The sequence below is a fragment of the Arvicola amphibius genome, chromosome 4 (assembly GCF_903992535.2).
Source record: "Arvicola amphibius chromosome 4, mArvAmp1.2, whole genome shotgun sequence".
In the NCBI taxonomy this organism is placed as follows: Eukaryota; Metazoa; Chordata; class Mammalia; order Rodentia; family Cricetidae; genus Arvicola; species Arvicola amphibius.
The window spans coordinates 161,031,551-161,051,616 of record NC_052050.1 but is presented as its reverse complement, the minus strand read 5'-3'; the positions used below and the strand labels follow the sequence as shown (position 1 = coordinate 161,051,616).

General features: G+C 37.7%; 1 protein-coding gene across 1 annotated transcript; it reads right to left on the bottom strand.

The window, feature by feature from the left end:
- Positions 1–944: 944 nt before the first annotated feature.
- Slc10a2 (solute carrier family 10 member 2) lies at positions 945–19,642 on the bottom strand. Its single transcript, XM_038328711.1, has 6 exons — positions 19,266–19,642; positions 12,069–12,187; positions 6,929–7,017; positions 5,728–5,903; positions 2,746–2,903; positions 945–1,072 (listed from the first exon to the last, which is right to left on the bottom strand). Exons 1-6 carry the CDS (start codon positions 19,640–19,642, stop codon positions 945–947), a joined length of 1,047 nt encoding a protein of 348 aa, XP_038184639.1.
- Between the last annotated feature and the right edge of the window lie 424 nt (positions 19,643–20,066).

Below are 20,066 nucleotides of genomic sequence, written 5' to 3'. Positions count from 1 at the left end.
TTTCAGGGTAAACATCACAGACAAATAGGTTGCAAAATCTCAAATTGATGATTAAAATGTCAGAGGAATACACTCATTCACATAAATCATTTTACAATCATAAATATATAAAAGTGCTTGTCCCTGAATTCAGCTTACTATGCCAAGGTTTTAAGTCTGATTTATATACATTTAGGTCTATAGATGTTTTTCATAACATATTAATGGTTACTGGTCATATACCTATCTATCTATCCATCCATCTATATATTTATCGTCTATCTATCTATCTATCTATCTATCTATCTATCTATCTATCTATCATCTATCTATCTATCTATCTATCTATCTATCTATCTATCTATCTATCTTCCTTCTAGTCAGCTAGCTAGCTGGTGTCTATCTATACATTATATGCAAATGCATTTGCCCTCCTGTGGATAAATTTGACAGCTATGTTTATAACTCACATTTATCAAAAATATCAGGGAAAAATAATGTCTGTATTGAACATAAAATATTACAGACTTTTTAAAAATCATCATTCGCTAAACAATACAGTAAAACAACTATTTACATGCATTTACATCATGTTAAATAATTTAAGTAAGTTAGTATTGGTCTGAAGTATTTGGGAAATGAATACAAACATTTTGTCATTTATGAAAGGAGCCTACGCTTCTGTGAATTTAGTATCAAGGGATACATTGTGACCAGTCTCCTTTGGATACTGAAAAATAATCACACACACACACACACACACACACACACACACACACACGTTTAGGCATGTTTGCCACATTAAAGAATGGATTGCTAGTCACTTTGTACCAAGAGCAATAACAAATTTCAATTTCAATTTAACTTTCAGCATTTTTTTTGCTGGTGATTCCACCAAAGGAAATAATTATAGTTGTAGTTCGACGAATGTTGTTAGAAACCTTTCTTTTTTGTACCCTTAGTGTTTACTTCTCATCTGGCTGAAATCCTTTGTTTGTCTCATGAAATGATGACCTGGGCTCCACTTCATTGTCTGTTTTCTCTTGTAACTCAGGATTATTTTTTCCACAACATTTCTTGTATGCGACATAAACTGCAAAAAAACAATATATGAGAAGTCAAGTATATTCCAGAATGACACCTTGAAAAATTACTTTGGCTAGTGATTGGCTAATGCAGTTCAGAAAGCCCTTTGCACTTTTTACAGGATGGAGGTGTTATGAGAAACCAACTATCATTATTTTAGTTTTAGGATCACACACATGGTTGCAATAACTGCACTCAAGAAGTCTGGGTGGAGAGCTTCAGAGGATGTTTGCTCAGCAAAAGTGTATGCCTTTCTCATGGCTTCAAGCTCTATATGGTACTTAACAGCCCACCCCAGTTAATTTGTCTTCAACTAAATATTCTCTATGCCTGTGTGTGATGTCCAGGGCCTAGGTCTGGTCATCCCTTATAGAAATTGTTGGGTCAGAATAACATGCTTAGTTCTTTGTTTTCACTATTTTTTTGTTGTTGATCAGACTTCCTTTCTTCTGTGGTGCAAGTATTTCTTAGCACTTTCTTTCTTTCTTTCTTTGTGTGTGTTTGTGAATGTGTGTGCACTTGTTTGTGTATATGTTGCTCATGTGCCTGCAGGTCCATGTGTGTATTCAGATCCATGTCCACACATGTGTGTAAGTGTTGGGTGCTGCTTCTCAGGTGCCATCTATCTTGCTTGTTTAGACGGGGAATTTCCACTGGCCTGAAACTCACTGGCTTGGTTAGGTTGGCTGGCGAGAAAGCTCAAACCATCTACTTATTTGCCTTGCCTCAGAATCAGACCCCTGCTGGGCCCATGTGGTGTTTTCTGTGATATGAGACTCCTGTACTGGAAAGGAGCCTCTGTTTGAAAAATGGCACTGAGACAATACTGTGATGGGCACCTTAAGGCACATGGATACATATTGACCCGGGAATAGAAATAATGTAAAGATAAGTGAAACTATTTCTGGGCATTTCTAACTTAATTTTCACAGCATCTTTCTCATGTACTTCCACTTTGCATTTTCTATTAAATGTCATGAAACTTTAAAAGTAAGTTTATTTCTTTGTTTTAAATAGAACTTTAAAAATGTGACTTAAGCACCATCAGACTTTGGATAGACAAATGTAGGGAAAATTCCGATTTGGTGAAGAAGAATTAGTGTGGATCAAATGAGGAAGGATGAAATTATGGTACGACAGAGTAAAGCTGGGTTATCTATCTCTGGTACATCTTTGTTTACACTTCCTTAGTTATTTCAATATTTAAAATTTGCATGTACAGACTTATACATTTGACTTATGTTTTTTTCATGATAAATATGGTTTGTCATTTTGTTGGTTATTCTGTTTAAAATGCATATTAAGACAAGGCTTTTGAGGGGAAAAATCACTAAAACCTGTGTTCCTTGGTAGCATTTAGAAAGGTGCACAATAAATGTTCCTCACAGGTTAATATGCATCTCTCTGACTACTGAGGAAGAGAAAGTCAACAGAAAGGGTCCATCTCCTCTGCCTTTCTTTAAAAAAAGCCTCACTAAGACCTATAATAAAATTATAGTCTTTGCATCAGCATATATGAAGTCATGATAACTGACTTCTGTGGATGCATTTTTTTTTCAAATTTATTTGTACAATGAACTGCCAAAAATAGAGAATCTTTAAAAAGTTTGTTTTTAGCGATTCCAGGGGATTTATCCAAAGGAAACATCATAGCAGAATTTAATTAGCATTATTGCTTACTTCCTAATAATATTGCAGCAAAGGCGATCTGGAAAACGCTATAGATGAGTGGGAAGGTGAACACAAGGTTGAGGTCCTCAGGGCTGAAGGAGAGCTGTACAATGGTAGAACACAGCTGAGTGTTTTGCATCCCGGTTTCCAAGGCAACTGTCCGGCACCTGAGAGGAAGAATGAAGATGTGTGTGCTTTACCTGCTATTAGGGTTATTATAATAGAAAGAAATGGAAGGTAAGATGAAAGCATGTACACAGACTGCAATTTTTTCTTCCCTCCCTCTCTTTCTTCATCCCTTCCTTTCTTTCCTCCATCTCTCTCTACCTTATTTCTTTTTTCCCCTTACCCACTTCCTTCTCTTGCCTTCCTTCCCCCCTCTCTTTATCTCTCTTTTGGTTACTTTTCCTCCCTCCCTCCCTCCCTCCCTCCCTCCCTCCCTCCCTCCCTCCCTCTCCTTTTTTCTTTCCTTCTTCCTTTTTTCCTTCCTTCCTTCCTTCCTTCCTTCCTTCCTTCCTTCCTTCCTTCCTTCCTTCTTCCTTCCTTCTTCCTTCCTTCTTTCCTTCCTCCTTCCCTTCCTCTCTCACTCTCTCTTCTTCTTTCTTCCTCCCTCCCTCCCTCCTTCCCTCCCTTCCTCCCTCTCCCTCTCTCCCACTCTCCCTCCCTCCCCCCTCCTTCCCTTCCTCCCCCTCTCTTCCTCCCTCCCTCTCTCTCCTTTTTTCTTTCCTTCCTTCCTTCCTTCCTTCCTTCCTTCCTTCCTTCCTTCCTTCTTCCTTCTTTCCTTCCTCCTTCCCTTCCTCTCTCTCTCTCTCTCTCTCTCCCTCTCTCCCTCCCTCTCTCTCTCCCTCTCTCCCTCCCTCTCCCTCTCCTTCCCTCTCTCTCTCTCTTTCTCTCCCTCCCTCCCTCCCTCCCTCCCTCCCTCCCTCCCTCCCTCCCTCCCTCCCTCCCTCCCTCCTTCTCCCTCTCCCTCTCTCCCTCTCTCTCTCTCTCTCTCTCTCTCTCTCTCTCTCTCTCTCTCTCTCTCTCTCTCTCCCCTCTCCCTCTCTTTCTTTTTTTCGAGATCAGTCTTACTAAGCTATTTGAGTTAGGTTGCCCTCTAACTTGTGGCAATCCTCTTGCTTCAGCTTTCCTATTGATAGATTACAAGCACATACCTACATTTTATCTCTACTTTTAGCATCCATATTTTCTGTATAATTTAAACACAACTTTACATTGTATAAATACATTAATATATAAAACAACTTATTCTAGTGTATGTATGATTTTAAGCCTTATTTTATCTTTAATGGTTTGTATGCATGTAGGTATGTGCATGTGAATGCAGGTACACATAGTGTGATCAGAGGCACTGGGTACCCTTGAGGCTAGAGTTTCGGGTGGTTCTGGGCCTCCCAATATGGATGCTAGGATGCAAATTCAGGTCCTCTAGAAAAGCAGTACATGCTTTTAAACACTGAACTTTTTTTCTAGTCCCAATATATTTATAAAGTGGTGGATAGGTTCATTTACGTTAATATTCCATAAACTGCAGAGAAGGTCCATTTTATCTATTCTCAAATTACGTACTTAGTGAAAGCACACAGAAAAGATCAGGGATCAGAAAACATTAAAGCTATAGTATTTCTCATTAGGCATTTATTGTAAAATTAATTTTGTTTTGATTACATTTTGATTAAAAATCTGAAAGGTAAAAAAATTAATGTTTCTAATCTTCAATAAAGAAAACTAAAGTAAGCATGGAGCCAAAAGTCTTCCAGTGAGAGAGTGGCAGGGGCAGAATGAAGCCTGAGTCTGTTTGATCAGGCATAATGCATCTCACACTATTCAGGCTTGCTCGCTTCTTTTTCAGATGCACACTAATTCCTGTTTCTACACCCAATTTCCTGCCTGTCTGTTGACTTAGGTGGACCATTTGGAAAAAAATGTTTTTAGAAAAATGATAAGCAATCTTTAGTGTCTGTCACCTTTGGGTGCTGAGTCCTTCTGATGCTGGTTAGAGAAATATATATTGTGAAATATATGTATATCACAAGATGAAATTGATTATTTTCATGAAACTTACTCTGCTTATTAAATCAGAGTACATAGCAAAGGGAAAAATTTACTTCACAGGTTGGGGACTAGTGGAGCAGAATGTCAGGGAGTTGAAAAATGAAGGGAGCCAGTACTTCTTGGAGATTTGTGTAATTTATGAACAAATGATGCTATTTAAATATTGTAAACAGTGATTGAAGGTTATGGATTTTGAATTTGGTATCAATATTTTCAGCTTCTATGTTTGAGTACATCCCTCACTCAAATTCAGATGTTGCCATCCTATATCTAACCCTTGATATCTAAGAATGTAATCTTATGTGGGAACAGGGTTATTGCAGATATAATTAGTTAAGATGAGGTCATTAGTGGCCAGTAATTTAATGTGACTTGTTGCATATTTAAAAAAGGATATTAATTTGAGCTCAGTATCATGCACAGAAGAAATAAAATGTGATGAGATACAACAAAAGATAGACATTAAAAGTTAAAGTGAGAGCCTCCCAGTAAATTCTTAACCACAGACTGCCAAAGAAGCCAGCTCTGAGCTGCCTTAAGCATGATTTCTGATCTGTGAAACTGTAAGAATGTGTCTTTTTTTGCCAAAATGACCCACTTAGGGGTAGGTTTTCTTATTTTTAATTAAAAGCTATTTTATATGAATGGATGTTTTGTCTGCATATATGTTTATGCACCACATGTGTGCCTGGTGCTTGCAAAGGTCAGAAAACGGTATTGAGTATCCTGGAACTGTAGTTACCGATGATTATGATGACTGAGCAGCCATGTAGGTACTGGAAAGCAAGCTTGGGTCTTCTGAAAAAGCAGCCTGTGTTCTTAATTATTGAGTCATTTCTCTATACTATATGGTTATTTCATATTGGCACCCCAGAAAACTAGTGCAGTAGTTGTGATAAGCAAAAATGCTCAGTCCCATTTATCTAAACCTCATACCTGTACCAGGGTTGACCAGCTATTCTAGCCAGTATAAACCCCAGGCTGTAGCCAGCTATAGGATATATTGTTCCTATGATCCATAGTTTGGGTTCAATGATCCAGGCACTTTGGTACAGTACTCCTCCAATCACAGCAATGAGAACAATGAGAATTGCACCTGCAATGGATCCAATCTGGAAGAAAAGATACTTATGTCAAAGTGAGTCCAGAGATGTTTGTCAGGGGTCAGAGATGTTAAGCAGACTGTTCCTTTAGGAAAATGAATATGAGTTTTCTATGTCCCTTTAATTTTTGGGGATAAGAAGAGCTTCTCCAGTGTAATAGAGACTAAGGGAACACCAGCACAAAATAATCATGCTTAATTGGCCCAAGGAAGATGTCTGAGCTTGCAAAACAAAAAATTTGCCAAAGTCACATTTTATGCTTGTTATAATCCTAAATGTTTATAAAAGTCAAATAAGGATAAACATAAGCCATGGTCATTATTTTTCCTTTTCAGAAAGGTTCAATTTTACTACATGTATGTCCATTTGTACATATGTGCACATGAGTTCTGGTGTCCACAGAGTCCAGAAGGCGTCCTTGGATCCCTGGATCTGGGCTTACGGGTGTTTTGGACAGCTGTGAGCACTCTGCAAGAACAGTACACACTCCTAATGGCTGAACCATTGCTCCAGACCTATTTTCTTCTTTGATTAAACTTAAAAACATTTGAAGATGACAATTTTGTGGATTTTTCCCCTGTAAAACAAGAAATACCAACTACCTTATTCCCTTACATCCCATAGGCTAGTATCTACCAGTTTGGGGGCACTGAGTTCTAGGTATGAGAAAGATATGCTCAGTATGGAAGATAAATTCTGGATATAAGAAAGATATGCTGTACCTTCTCAGAAAACTGCCTAGATATATTTTATAACATAAACTTAGCCTATATAACAGCACGGTCATTGGAGAACACTGCAAAACCAATAGGTGACATTTGAATTGATGACTTATATGGCAGATAGAAGTTTGCTCCTCAGATAGGATCAGGAAGGGTATTGTCTAAGGGATTATCTTGGGACTGTGGATGGCAAGTCTTCCCAATGGTATATGTAATGAGAATAAGAGTTTAGGAGATGGAAAGACCATCTCATTCCAGTTCTGACTGCAGGGCATAGAGGTGTTCAGCCTGTCCCATGCATGTGGTACTTACTTTAAGTATGATCTTTGCTTTTTGGGGCCATTTGTGATTCACAAACATTCCAATGGAAACAGGAATAACAAGAGCAACCAGAGAAGTGCCTAACAACAATAAAAATAGCATTAATAAGAGGAAAAGAAAATACAAGTAGCCTAGAAAAGGCTATTTGTCCTGTCCGTCTTCTTGAACACTGAAAACAGAATGTAGAATTATGTCCACACAGATACTACCCACACAAATTCACACATTCACATATATATTTTTATACCCCTGCTCTCTCCTTTCTCCATTCCAGTTCATAACAGTAGAGAAATGATGATATAAATAATTTATCTCAATCCAGAGATGACTATTTTAGAGTTCCTTATATTAACAACCTAATTTCACCCTATTTTCCAATATTTTCGCTTCCTTTATCTGTTAGATCTTTATATTTTTGGAAAAAAACACCTCCCCACAGTTTGTGAGTGTGTGTGTGTTTGTGTCTTTGTCTGCATATTGTGTAGTGTAGGTAGATATATTCTATACTGGCTTGTTAATTCATGGTGGTAAAAATAAATACTTATAAATTTTAAAGTGGAAAAAGTATTAAAAATTGCTTAATGTCCATTGGAATTTTGAAGGCTAATACACTTCACTTAAAATTCACTTCAGTTATTCAAATTTATGGCAGAGATGTGAGAGAATGAGATAAAAACCATGCCCTAAATTTCTGTGTGATAATATATATGGCAACCTCTCATGTAATTATAATTCTTTATAGCAAGCACTGTGTTCACCCAACCAGATAAAAGAGTCATACTTCAATTTCACCATGGGAAATTTACTGCCATTCTTGTGACATACGATTTGTGTCTCTATATTATTTAACACTTGTTTGACCAATAGTTCCTTTGTTTAACAGAGCACTGTAGACTTCCAACTTCTCATGGACTGTTTCTTTTCCAAAACTCTGTTGAAGTATTATGAAAAAGTAAAACCAAATGTTGAAATTTTGAGAGTAGACATCTGCCTAGTGTTGGATAGATTGACTCAGGTCTGGTCAATAAACTACAGACTATGGATATGCATTTAAAGCGAATCTAATAACAAATTCTTCAATATATCAAAATTATTGTTGCTCCAAAATTATTCAGCAGAATTAAAATAATAACTAAGAGAGAGATGGGAGAAACGAAAGAAAAAAAGGAAAAGAAGGACAATAAGATAGGAACTATTCAAGCTCAGGAGAAAAGGGTAGAGGAAAAGCTGTGGGAAAGTCTGTTGGATTTATTGGTCATGTCTTCTAGAAAGTCTAGGGAGTCTCTTTGTTTAGTCCTACCATTTTAAAGAGATTTCCTTTCTTGGATCTCTAGGCCACACCATAAATTTTATTGTTTCCAGGCTTCGAAATAAAATTATCCAGATACAACTGGTTGGCTCCTTTGGCCTGGAGTCTTTCTATCTTGGGGGAGCCTAATGTGACAAGTCAACATGTCCACGGCTTAGGACCACCCATGACAGAAGCATTTAATCTCTGGGCCAGGTAAAGCCAGAGAAGGTTCTCAGCAACTCCAAGGACCATTCTGGTTCTTCTTCACACCTACCAGTGTGGTTGGTCCCTGTCCATGGAGGGAAGGTGCTTTATGCTTACTGTCCAGGGGCTGGGAAACTGGCTCTATCCTCTCCAGGCTTCCCCATTACCAATTTATTGTCCATGCTATCTGTGTAAGATGCCTGTTTGTACATACCCCAAAGGAGATGTTTACACATATTAAAACCATCACATGCTATTTATTTAAGGCTATGAAATGTGAATAGAAAAATCAAGGAGAGGAGAAGAGGAAGAAGGAAAAGATGGACTGAAAGTTGTAGCTACCTTATGTTTTCCTACAAAACAACTGGGTGCAATGATGCCTACCTCACCTGCACAAGGATGTTGTCATCAGGTACTCATTTATGTTGGTATCGCTACCTGACATGGTTCAGTTCTAGGGACTCAACTTTAGAGGGGCCTCTTTTCAACCACATGGCAGCATCTTCAGGGCTCAGCAGCATTTTTAGAGTGAGAGAGGTACACTGAGCCATGTGGAAGATGTCACAAGCACAGTGCCTGCAGAGTAGGCTGGAGATCCTGCCAGTAGCTATTCCCAGGTCCACAGTAATCTCGGGCAAATTAAATAATTACTCCAAGCCTCAACAACCTCATTTATAAGTGATGACAACATCTCATGAAGTTGTCAGCTCATACTTTTTCACTCATTAAGACTAGAAAACAAATAGGAAAACTGCCTAGGCAGACGTTGTGATCAAATAATTTTTATATTCAAACTTTTTTTTTACTTTTTCTTTCTTTGTTTTTTTATAATCTTCTGGCCTTCTATATGTTCTTTCGTTTGACATATTATGAGAAAATTCTTCCATGGACATGCTAATCCATTTCTAATTTTCTCTTCTTTTCATAATTTATCTGTCTTACTGGGTACCATGACAACATCTTTAATCACAGAATTTGAGAGGAAGAGGCAAGAAGATCTCTATGAGTTTAAGGCCAACCTGGTCTATATATCAAGTTTTGGGATAGCAGGAGCTACATTGTGATACCTTGCTATAAAACAAAACAAAACCCAACTCATAATGTATTTGACTTAAATTATATGGTATAAGTCATCCACTTAGTAGTTCAGATTTGTTAATACTCCCATGGGATGTTTTCCAGAAGGGATTGACTATCAAAAGACGATTATTTTAAGGCTTCAATTATTTGCTTTAGTACCAAATAATATCCAATCAAAATTGTTTAGTTAGCCAACACTACAATATTGTTCAGTGTTCAAACAGATGGCAATATTCAAATCTAGGGAAAGTTTCACTGAGGGGAGAGTTTGAGATGGAAGCAGGGGCATACATACTTGGATTTGTATGTCACTCTAAACCCTGTTGGAAGAATATTCTACTAATATTTGGGAGTTACTCAGAGGCAAATAGGGGTATCTTTTAGATTCAAAATTCTCTGAGTCATGATTAATAAAAACTCACAGATCTGAAAATCAAAGCATCCAGCCAGTGGCTCTTACTTGGCCTCAGTACAAAATGCTGATCCTGCTTCCAGGAATATCAGAATGAGACTGAGACTGAAAACTGTCTCCTCCCATCTGATAACCCTATCTAGTTCTGGAATTAAAGGCATGCACCATTGGAATTAAAGGAATGCACTGCTCGGTTTCTCTGGCAATCTAGTGTGGCTACTGGGATTAAAGTTGTAGGTTACCACTTCCCAGTCTGTAAGGCTGACCAGTGAGGCTGTTTTACTCTCTGATCCTCGGGCATGTTTTATTTATTAAAATACAAATGAAATGCCACTACAATTCCTCACTGAAATCAGGAGTAACTCGTTATTTAATATGTGGGTGTCTCACAGTCATTGCTCACATTTGTTCTAACTCAGTTGTCTATAGGTTGAATCACATTTAATAATGAAAATGATCTTTCCTTGAAGTGAAAATGACTTTTAGTCTAGTTTCCCACCCAACAAGAATTCCTTTTAAAAATATCTTGGGGAGTTTCTGTTTGACCTTGAATGTGTATTTCTGTTTAAGAGTAAACCCAAACCTTTCTGTGAGAGATTAGGGAAGAATTCTTTGCAAAGTTAGCTTAAAAAATCACAATCCTAGAGAACTTAGACAACAATGAGGACCCTAAGAGAGACCTACATAGATCTAATCTACATGGTTAGTAGAAAAAGACAAGATCTCCTGAGTAAATTGGGAGCATGGGGACCTTGGGAGAGCATTGAAGGAGAGGGGAGAGGCAGGGAGGGGAACAGAGAAAAACGAAGATCTCAAAAAAAAAAAAATCAATAAAAAAAGACTGTCAAAGACAGCACAAGTAAACTCACAGAAACAAACTAACCTGGCTTATAAGAACTCACAGAGTCTGAATCAACAACCATAGAGGCTGCATGGGACTCACCTAGTCCATATATATATATATATATATATATATATATATATATATATATATATATATGATAGTCCTGTAGCTTGGTCTATTTGTGGGACCCCTAACAATGGGAGCAGGGGCTGTTGCTGATGCTTAGGCTCGCTCTTGGGAACCTGTTCTTCATACTGGATTGCTTTGTCCAGTCTAAATACAAGGGGAGGTGCTTAGTCTTATGGCAACTTGATATGCCATGCTTATTTGATACCCATGGGCAGCCTGCCCCTTTCTGAACAGAAACAGAGGAGGAGTGGATTGCAGGGGAGCAGTGGGAGGCGGAGGAGGGAATGGGAAGTATGAGGGAGTCCTGTAGCTAGGATATAAAATTAATAAATAAATTAAAACAGAGAGAGGGACTGTCATACAGCATACCTGCTGATGAGGGTTGTGCACTGTATGCTCTATAGCTCATTTCCATCAAGGCAGTTCTGAGAGACAGCCTGCTTTGCACATGCAGTAGTTCTCTCAGTCTGTACCTGACCCCACTTCATGCCATACCAACTGCTTTATTTTCTACCATTTCTTTTCTTCCCAAAATAAAAAAGAAGTTTCTTCAAGATGGAAAGCTTTTAAGAGTTGAAATATAAAAAGACAGAATAGTAACTAGCTAATTTGACATGAAAATATGGAGAGTACTATTAAATTGACATTTATATCAAGATATTGCTTACAGTTGAGGTTAGAGAATAATATATTTTACTCAGAAGTGCCCATGACTACCCATGACTACCAACTACCCTGAAAACATGTTATTTGTTTGTTTGTTTTTATTTGTGTGTGTGTTTCTTCAATTTGAATATTTGGTGCAAACACCCATTACCATAAATCCACCACTGGAAAAATGGTGGCTCCGTTTTGCCAGCAGCCTAATTATCCTCAGAGGAGATTCTTAGGTTAAGACTGCATTCCTAAAACTGTTTTTTCCTCCGTGTTATTATGAACTGAGGCAAATTTAGTTTCTCCTCATGGAGTCATGTTTTGGAATTTGCATTCTTTCAATATTTCTGCAAACTCAGAGTGAATTAATAATGAAATTATACGTGGGAAAAATATTTGCCCCTAGGTCAAAGGGAAATGACCTGTGTGTGAGCTTGGAACATGGCCTGAGATCCTAACGGGGACTAAGCAGAAATCTTGAGGATTATATGAAACATACTGCAGAGAAATTACTTACCGATGCTATCATAAGGAATCACAATTGTCCCTGAGTCGACCCATGTCTTGGTATAGAGGAAGAGGCAAAGGGGCATCATTCCAAGGGCCAGCAGTGTGGAGCAAGTAGTCATGCTAACACTGGAAAGAAACAAACAGCTTGAGGTGACTACCTGTGTTTTCTAGGGGAGGTGTGCTTTCATTTTCAATTTTGGTGAGACTCAACCAGTACATCATTCTGTATGGAGATAGAAATACATAGTGGTCATATTTATAAAGTGCTTGGCTTTGGGCAGGGTCACCTCACCTGTATTTGGTGTCTTCTCACGTAGTCTGCATTATCCTTCCCTCCGAATCTGTTTTCACAGATCATAGAGGGCAGTCTGATACATAAAAATAATTTTTGAAGACGGTACCAAGTGTCTGAGCTTGTAAACTGTTGTATATGATTTTTTTCCCTCTAAGCACAGCCTACCAAACCAGACTCTCTGGCAATAGAAATTACCTTGATGTAGTGGCCATGACAAAGAAATAAGTCAAACAGTATGATGCTAAGTAGTCTTGATAATGGTAATGGAAGCAGTGACATTTTCCTGTAGTAAGGGTGTTGGGAGGGTCACAGTACCCTACCCAGAAGTACAGTCTGCAACCCATTCCCTTTTGCCCCATCCCATATCCTAGTAATATTGAAAGTTGCTACAGCATGCATGAAATGGAAGGTTGATGCAGGGATAGATTCTGACTATGATGGGCTGGACTTTGAGAAAATGCATCTGCTTGGGGGTTATTGACACTTCTAGAGTAACCTCTTCTCTGTGCTTTCTAAGTAAGTTCAATAAACTTATTGGTTCAACAAGTGGGACTTGGGTGAAATCCTTACTTTGGTCTCTTATCAAGGCAAATAGATGTTTGCTCACAACTTTCCTAGGAAAGTTAAGATAATATCATTGTTTGAGTCAACAATAAGAAATCAGCAAGCACTTTGTTCATTATGGGTGCCTGACTGAGTAGGAAGATTTTGTTTTGTGATCTGGAGGAATTTATTAAATTAAATGATGCTATTCTCAGTACTGTACCAGAGTATGGATGAGAGACTTTTGAGTAGGGGTCTTCTTGGTCCTCCTCAAAATGTCCTGGACACAGGGTTACAGTCTCTGCTTGTGGAACAGAGGGACTTAATACTTGAGCTGCAAAGGCACATACTGGGTTGGAAGAATGTGATGTTGCTTACTGTGTGGATCTTGGTAACGCATTAATTGGGCTTCTCTTTGTCACTGTTACCTCACTACAAATAATTAAGTAGTCAGTGGAGTTTGTTTTCTGGAACAATACCAAAAGGAAACTCAGTAGTATTTATAGTAAATGCCCCCCGCCCCCAACAAGTTGTAAGGAAAATAAGCATATGAAGAGAAATGATTTTCTCTCAATGCATCTGATAATGAATTTGTATAATTGGGGCAAAATAATGGGTAGTAACAAAGTCATTCAGGGGTCTTAACTTCTTTAGCAATCTTTTTAAAAAGTGATTAAAATGTTTATGTTAATGGAGCTAAACCAGTGACAGTAAACTAATATGAAAGATGTGTTTAAAAGACTTTCCAAAGGCAAGGAGAAATGATAGACCAAGTAGCATATGTTTTCACCCACATATAGAACCACCCCTGTCCAACCACCCCGTCCATATATCTGTCTGTCTGTATCTCAATGTCTCTGACTCTCTCTCTCTCTCTCTCTCTCTCTCTCTCTCTCTCTCTCTCTCTCTCTCTCTCTCTCTCTCTCTCTCTCTTCATCATCATCATCATTATCTATCTATCTATCTATCTATCTATCTATCTATCTATCATCTATCTATCATCTATCTATATCCTTTTGTGGCCATTTCCTTTTTGTATGTCAGCATCTGTGATTACTAGAAAGAAACATTCACAAGACTGGACCTATTAACTTTCTATCATGGCTGGGACATGCTTACAGAGCTGTGCGCCTCCCCAAGGATGTATACAGTCAATGGTTGTTTGAGAATGAGAGATTTTTTTTTTTAGTAGAATAGCTAACTATGAGTTGTCTATGTTCCTGTAAAAGCAACCGCAATTAAACTCATTGATTCCTTAAACTAGATTTTCATGTAACATCTCTTTGCTTCTGTTGTTGGTGTTCTATCTATGATTAGTAGCTGTTTATCCACATCTCCTCAGAAAAATGGCACACAATGGTATATAATGACCTGAAGGCAGAGGAGGACTAAGTAGAAGGGGTCAGGGCAAAAGTGTGGGGAGGGCATTGGGAACAGCCAATCTTAGTGAAAAACAATGACAATGTATGAACTGAGTCATCATAATGAAATACGTTGTTTTAAACACTAACTAAAATGAAATATAGAATTTTTCATAAATTTAAATGTGGTCATAGAAAACTAAAGGTAGCATCCTGTAGTAAAAAAAATAGACAACTGAAAAGCAACAAATATACAAAAACATTCATTTACCAGCAATGGTTCATCGTTTTTGTAACTAAAACACTGGAATATTTAAGTCTGCTCCTCCTTCCTTCTTTCAACATTCTGGCATTCTTTTTCTTAACTTGCTCTCCAATAAAAACCCTTTGTTACTGGCTGGCCACGTAGTATATCCTCATAGTGAGGAAGGAATTCAGGGGAACAGGATTCTTATCAGCTCATAATCAAGAAGAAGAGGCATTTGTTTTTAAATTACAAGAATAGATATTAGAAAGAAGTCAGGATTTTTCTCTCTTTTTATACTTTGAAATAGTCTTGTAAAAGTTTAAATGAGAATTATCGTTCAACTTAAGAAATTGTGTTGTGGTTTTGAGTTTGATTTCAGAAATTTCTTAGTAAAACTTAATGGGAGAGAAAAAAATGGAAGTTGGAAAATGAAGGATTTAGGTGTAGTGGGAAACTTGACAGTAAGGTGTTGAGGAATGTTGACAGGTCTAGACTTTGATGTTATCTGAGCTAATAACAAGAACAAAAAAATTCTGTTGAAATGGTTCACAATAAGGAGAATAATAACTTCACAAAACAAAAAATGAATTTTATGGAAAAAATTTAATTTCTATAAAGAGCATACATGTTGAAAATATAAATACTTCTGAAAGAGCACATTGGAACTATAAAAACTCTAATGAATTAGGAAATTAAAAATACAATTTGGTTTTAATTTTTCTTACATTGGTTTATTAATTGCTAGGGAAAACATTTACATATACGGGGGAAATGAAACTCATAACTAAAGAGTTGGTATGTGTTGAGGAATTGAGTGGAATCAAGAATAAAGAAATACAAAAGACTACAATCACATCAAAAGTGTAACTCTACCTTTGAAATATCAACAAACGTGTCTGATTCTGTAGACTGTGCAGGTGGTAGGTATAATGTGATCAAAAGTCAAGTGCGAAGAAGAGAACATCAGATATTTTCCATCTGGATCCCAAACCTGACACTTACATTCACTAACTTGATGACCTTGGCAAAGATTATAAACCTTAATTTTTCTCATCTGTCAATGCAGAAGACCCTAGGATTCTTTGGAGAGTTAAAAATACACCAATGTTCTTTAAGAATTTAGCTTTATATTTGGTGCCTCAAAGTGTCTGATAAACATTAGCATCTAATCAACACAAGCTAGTAAAATAAAATCAATATTTCATGGAAGCAACAGTTTGCTTAATGTGAGTAAAGATAAAGAAAGAGTCCAGTGGGATTGGATTGGTTCCCACAAGAGAGAAGAGATGAGTGTATGTGTATTTGAAAGAGGAGGCATTGATCTGACAGGTCAGAGGGTTATGGATCTTGAAAATATCAATGAACAGCTTAGTGGAAGAAGAAATATGCGATAACTAGCCAAAGACAAAGGTCATGGTTGGAAAAAATACTAATCAAAAAGCTAGAAAGTAATGAGTATATAAGACAGTAAGAGTTGGGATAACTGAGGAAAAGACGAATGAGAATAAGACAGATAAGAAAAGACAATGAGATAGAACTAAAGGAAAGCTTTTACATGGTGTGGCTGAAGCTATGGCTAAGGAGATATCATATATCCACCGTTGTGTGGGGACAGGAGCAGTTTTACTCTTGTGGCTTTTCTCTTTGGTTTGTTTTTGCTTTTACTTCTATGCTACACTAGTTTGCCATGTAGCAATTGCACTGTGCAATATTACAATAAGGACTGGGAAAATTTTTATGGATGTAATGTCTATTACAGTTTGCGATAGTATTTCTCTCTAGTTCTCAGTGATTTAAATGTGACCAAGCCTTCTGTACTTTGTCACAAAAAGCGGGTTTTCCAGGTGACTATTTTGGTGAGTGTCAAAATAAGAATTTATGGTGTATTACTGTTGATTCACTTTGAATTAAAATATATATATTGCAGCAAAAAAAAAAAAACAAAGGAGAAAGCAAATCTGTGTCCCTGAGCCATAAACCTTTGCTGCCACCAGATTCACTTGTCTGCCTCCCTTAATTTTTCCCTGATATATTTTATGCACATTATGCCCATGACACAGCTTAACTGAGAATTTCTGTGTCCTGATCAACTAACAAAGTCCCAGGTTTCAGGTTATCAGAGAAATAGCTGAAATATTAATTGCTGCTAAAATGGGCCACGGTTTCTATTTATTCACATATTTATTTTAAGTAATTAGAGATTGCAAAATTCTGAGACTAGATAATGGGGGACAGGTAAATAGTTTCTTCTTTCAGGGACCACATCCTAGAAAGGCAAAGCAAAATGACAATGTTTTTGGAGCTATTTTGCATGGTTAGCTCTAGTAATAAAGGTAGCTGGTTTAAAAATGATCATTTCTGACATTTCTAGAATTCAAGTGAAGATGAAGCATGTGATGCCCTAAGAATACAGACTTAGAAATCTAAGTGGTATATAAGGTTGCACCTATGTAAGTCATTCTGAGACTTAGATTTCCAACACTCACTCCAGAAGAATTAAGTTCTGGAGGGCTATTACTTAGTAGCTGAGACTTCACTTTCTTTTAAAAAAATCTTTAAACATTGTTTCCTGAACATAAAATGTGTAATGTCACCTTTTTTTTTTTAAAAAAGAAAGCTCTCTCTTTATTTCTTTATTCATTCATTCATTCATTCATTTATTTAATGTTTTGTTTCTTTATTATTTATTTATGTGTTTGAGCCTGTACCATGTGTGAGTTTGTATACAAGGGTACTCACAAAGGCCAAAAGAAGTAATAATCTCCCCTGGAGCTAGCGTTACAGTTTTAATCCACCTGATATGGGTTCTGGGAACAAAACCTAGGTCATCTGCAAGAGCTGCAAGTACGCTTAGTCCCTTAGACATCTCTCCAATCCCTCATGTCACCTTGCATCGAGGCATGACCGCTTCTTTATGACAGAGGTATAGCACACATTTTTCATTGTGTGGTAGAACATGGTAATGTCTTCTGTACTATACTACTGAGTAATTTGTACGCAGCATAAGTGATGTAAGGGAATTGATATGGTACCATATACAACTGATCTTATGTTCAGCAATGATGTGTGACATTATTATGTTCAGGTACAGGTTGTAGTGGCTTCATTGTTTGAAACTTATAAATATCAAGAAGCCATTTAGTGTAGGTCAAATCCTCAGGGTCACTCCTCACAGTCTGGTTATTGTGAGTTCCTGGGAATTTCTCTCTCTCTCTCTCTCTCTCTCTCTCTCTCTCTCTCTCTCTCTCTCTCTCTCTCTCTCTCTCTCTCTCTGTGTGTGTGTGTGTGTGTGTGCAGGTCAATGAAGTGGAAACCTAAAAAGTCCTGATTACTATATTGTGGTTCACAGATTAACTATGTCAACAGAGTTTATGATTCTGTGTTATTCACAGGGTTTTTCTTTAAGAAAAGGAATATTTGTTCCTAGGCAGCAATTCCATGTCCCTATGCAAAAAGGAATAATGCATATTCTTTGTTTTCTAAGGTATCAGAAACTAGCGCCAATTGGGAGTTGATGGCTGGTTCCCTGATGCTCACCAGGCAGCCAGGAACTAGCAGAGCTGATAGCAGGTTGTCCGATATTTAATAAGCACATGATTCTTGAACAGCTCAATGCTTAATTGAAATGCAAGTCTTCATCAGGAGATGAGGAAAGTGACACTGGCTGTCTGATTTTCAGAATTAAAAACTCCCGTTTTAGTCCCACTGATGCTTCATTTCCTCGCTCCTTTCCAGTGCTAGTTCAAACTGATACAGCTGGACTGGACAAACAGTACAGTTAGATTTCTTTGTTGAAAAGCAGAGAAATTGTTTTCTCTTCATTTTGTAGAGAATTAAGCATAATTAAAAATTACTGCTGAAGAATTCTTTTCCTTTTAGTGCCGTTGAGACAAAGTGAATTTATATATTCTTCATTAGTTTGTAACCAAGAAATATTTTGTCCAAAGAACAGGCAGTTTGGTGGGGCTGATGTTGATCAGAGAGTTTGAGCTTGTATTTGCACTCAGACCTCCTTGTTATAAAAAAGAAAGTTCCTCCTTATTCCATTACAACAACACTTTCTCAGTTACAGTTGTGGATTGGAAAAAAATGATTTAATTAAACAAAAACAAACTTGGAGTCTGTCCCCAGAGATAATAAAACTTATGATTAAGTGAGTTAGAATTCAACATGCAAGTATAGTAATCCAAACTAAGAAAGACAGATACCAAGGCTTCCCCTCAGGTGCATATCTAGATTTAAATGTACATATTCACACATAGTCATATACACACAGGGCATGGTAGAGAGTGACCTATCAGCATAGAGCTGGGAGTCGAAGGCAAGGAAAGAACAGAGAAGGCAATGGAAGGTGTGTGACAGGAAAGTTGGCAGGAAGTGGTCTAACAGGAGGGAGAGAGAAGAACTAGGATGGTAAAGAGGGGTGATTAAGAGCAAAGCACAATGATATATGTGTATACAAATGTCACACAAAAACCTATTTCTTTGTCTGCTAACTAAAACTATTAAGGCTACAAAATTTAAATCTAAATCACTGTTTTGTTTCAGGATGATAACTACAAAAACGCACAGGTACAAAAGGAAAGTTCCCAGTTCTAACAGCGAAGCAGCTATCCCAAAAGATGCACTTATTCTTACCATTTAATTCCTTAGTCAGACATCTAGCCAGTGCAGCTGATCAAACAGATATTGGAAATTATAAAGGTTTCCAAGCTTAACCTCAGAAGACTGCAGGAGTTGCAGATGCCTCTGTCTTACCTGAGGTCCATGTCACCATCTACCCAATAGGCCAAGATATTGGAGGCAGTCCCTCCAGGACAGCAACCCATGATTAGTACCACCACAGCTTGTACCGGGAGGATGCCAAAGGCCACGGACAGGATGAAGCCTGTGAGAGGCATGATTCCAAACTGACAGAGGAAGCCCACGAAGATGCCCCATGGCCGTCTTATATGTCCCAGGAACTTGTGGATTTCCACATTGCACCCCATGGAAAACATCACCAAAGCCAGGAGGATGGTGAGCACAGAGCTCATCACCACACTGAGAATGGCATTGAAGTTACTCTCAGGTGCTAAGCAGGAATTGCCTTCGCAGACAGTTGCATTCGGAGGACAGACGGAGAAATCCATCATTGACTGTGCTGTTCAAGTGGCCAAGTCCACAGAAGCACCTGTTCCCTGGTTCTCTAACTACTGCCACCTGAGTAACCCTTATTTAACACGTCAAACTTTTAAACCCTTTCTAAACATGTGGTACTTGGTGTCTCTTTCTAAAGACACGTTAGAGAAGCAATAAAAAACAATAAATGCTAGCAAGCCAGTTTCGAGAGGCTGAACTCCAGCAGCACAACTAATGAATCATAAAAGTCCAGAAAAACTACTGGCCAAGACAGAAAGTTATAAGTAATCATTTATTGGCAGGATAATGAACTGGGACGCATAAAATAGCCATGTTAATGTTTAATGCCAGGAAGGTTTGGTGAATAATTAGTTAAAATTAAAGTAAACTCTGAATTGTCGAGCATTCTAAGGGTTGACGTATAGGAAAGCATGTTAT

Excerpts from the sequence above, each read along its gene's own strand:
- Slc10a2 (XM_038328711.1), bottom strand. The coding sequence starts at position 19,642 with ATGATGGATTTCTCCGTCTGTCCTCCGAATGCAACTGTCTGCGAAGGC. Across the intron at positions 7,018-12,068 it reads GATTCCTTATGATAGCATCG|GCACTTCTCTGGTTGCTCTT; the intron begins GTAAGTAATTTC and ends TATTGTTGTTAG. Across the intron at positions 1,073-2,745 it reads TGCTGCAATATTATTAGGAA|TTTATGTCGCATACAAGAAA; the intron begins GTAAGCAATAAT and ends GTTTTTTTGCAG.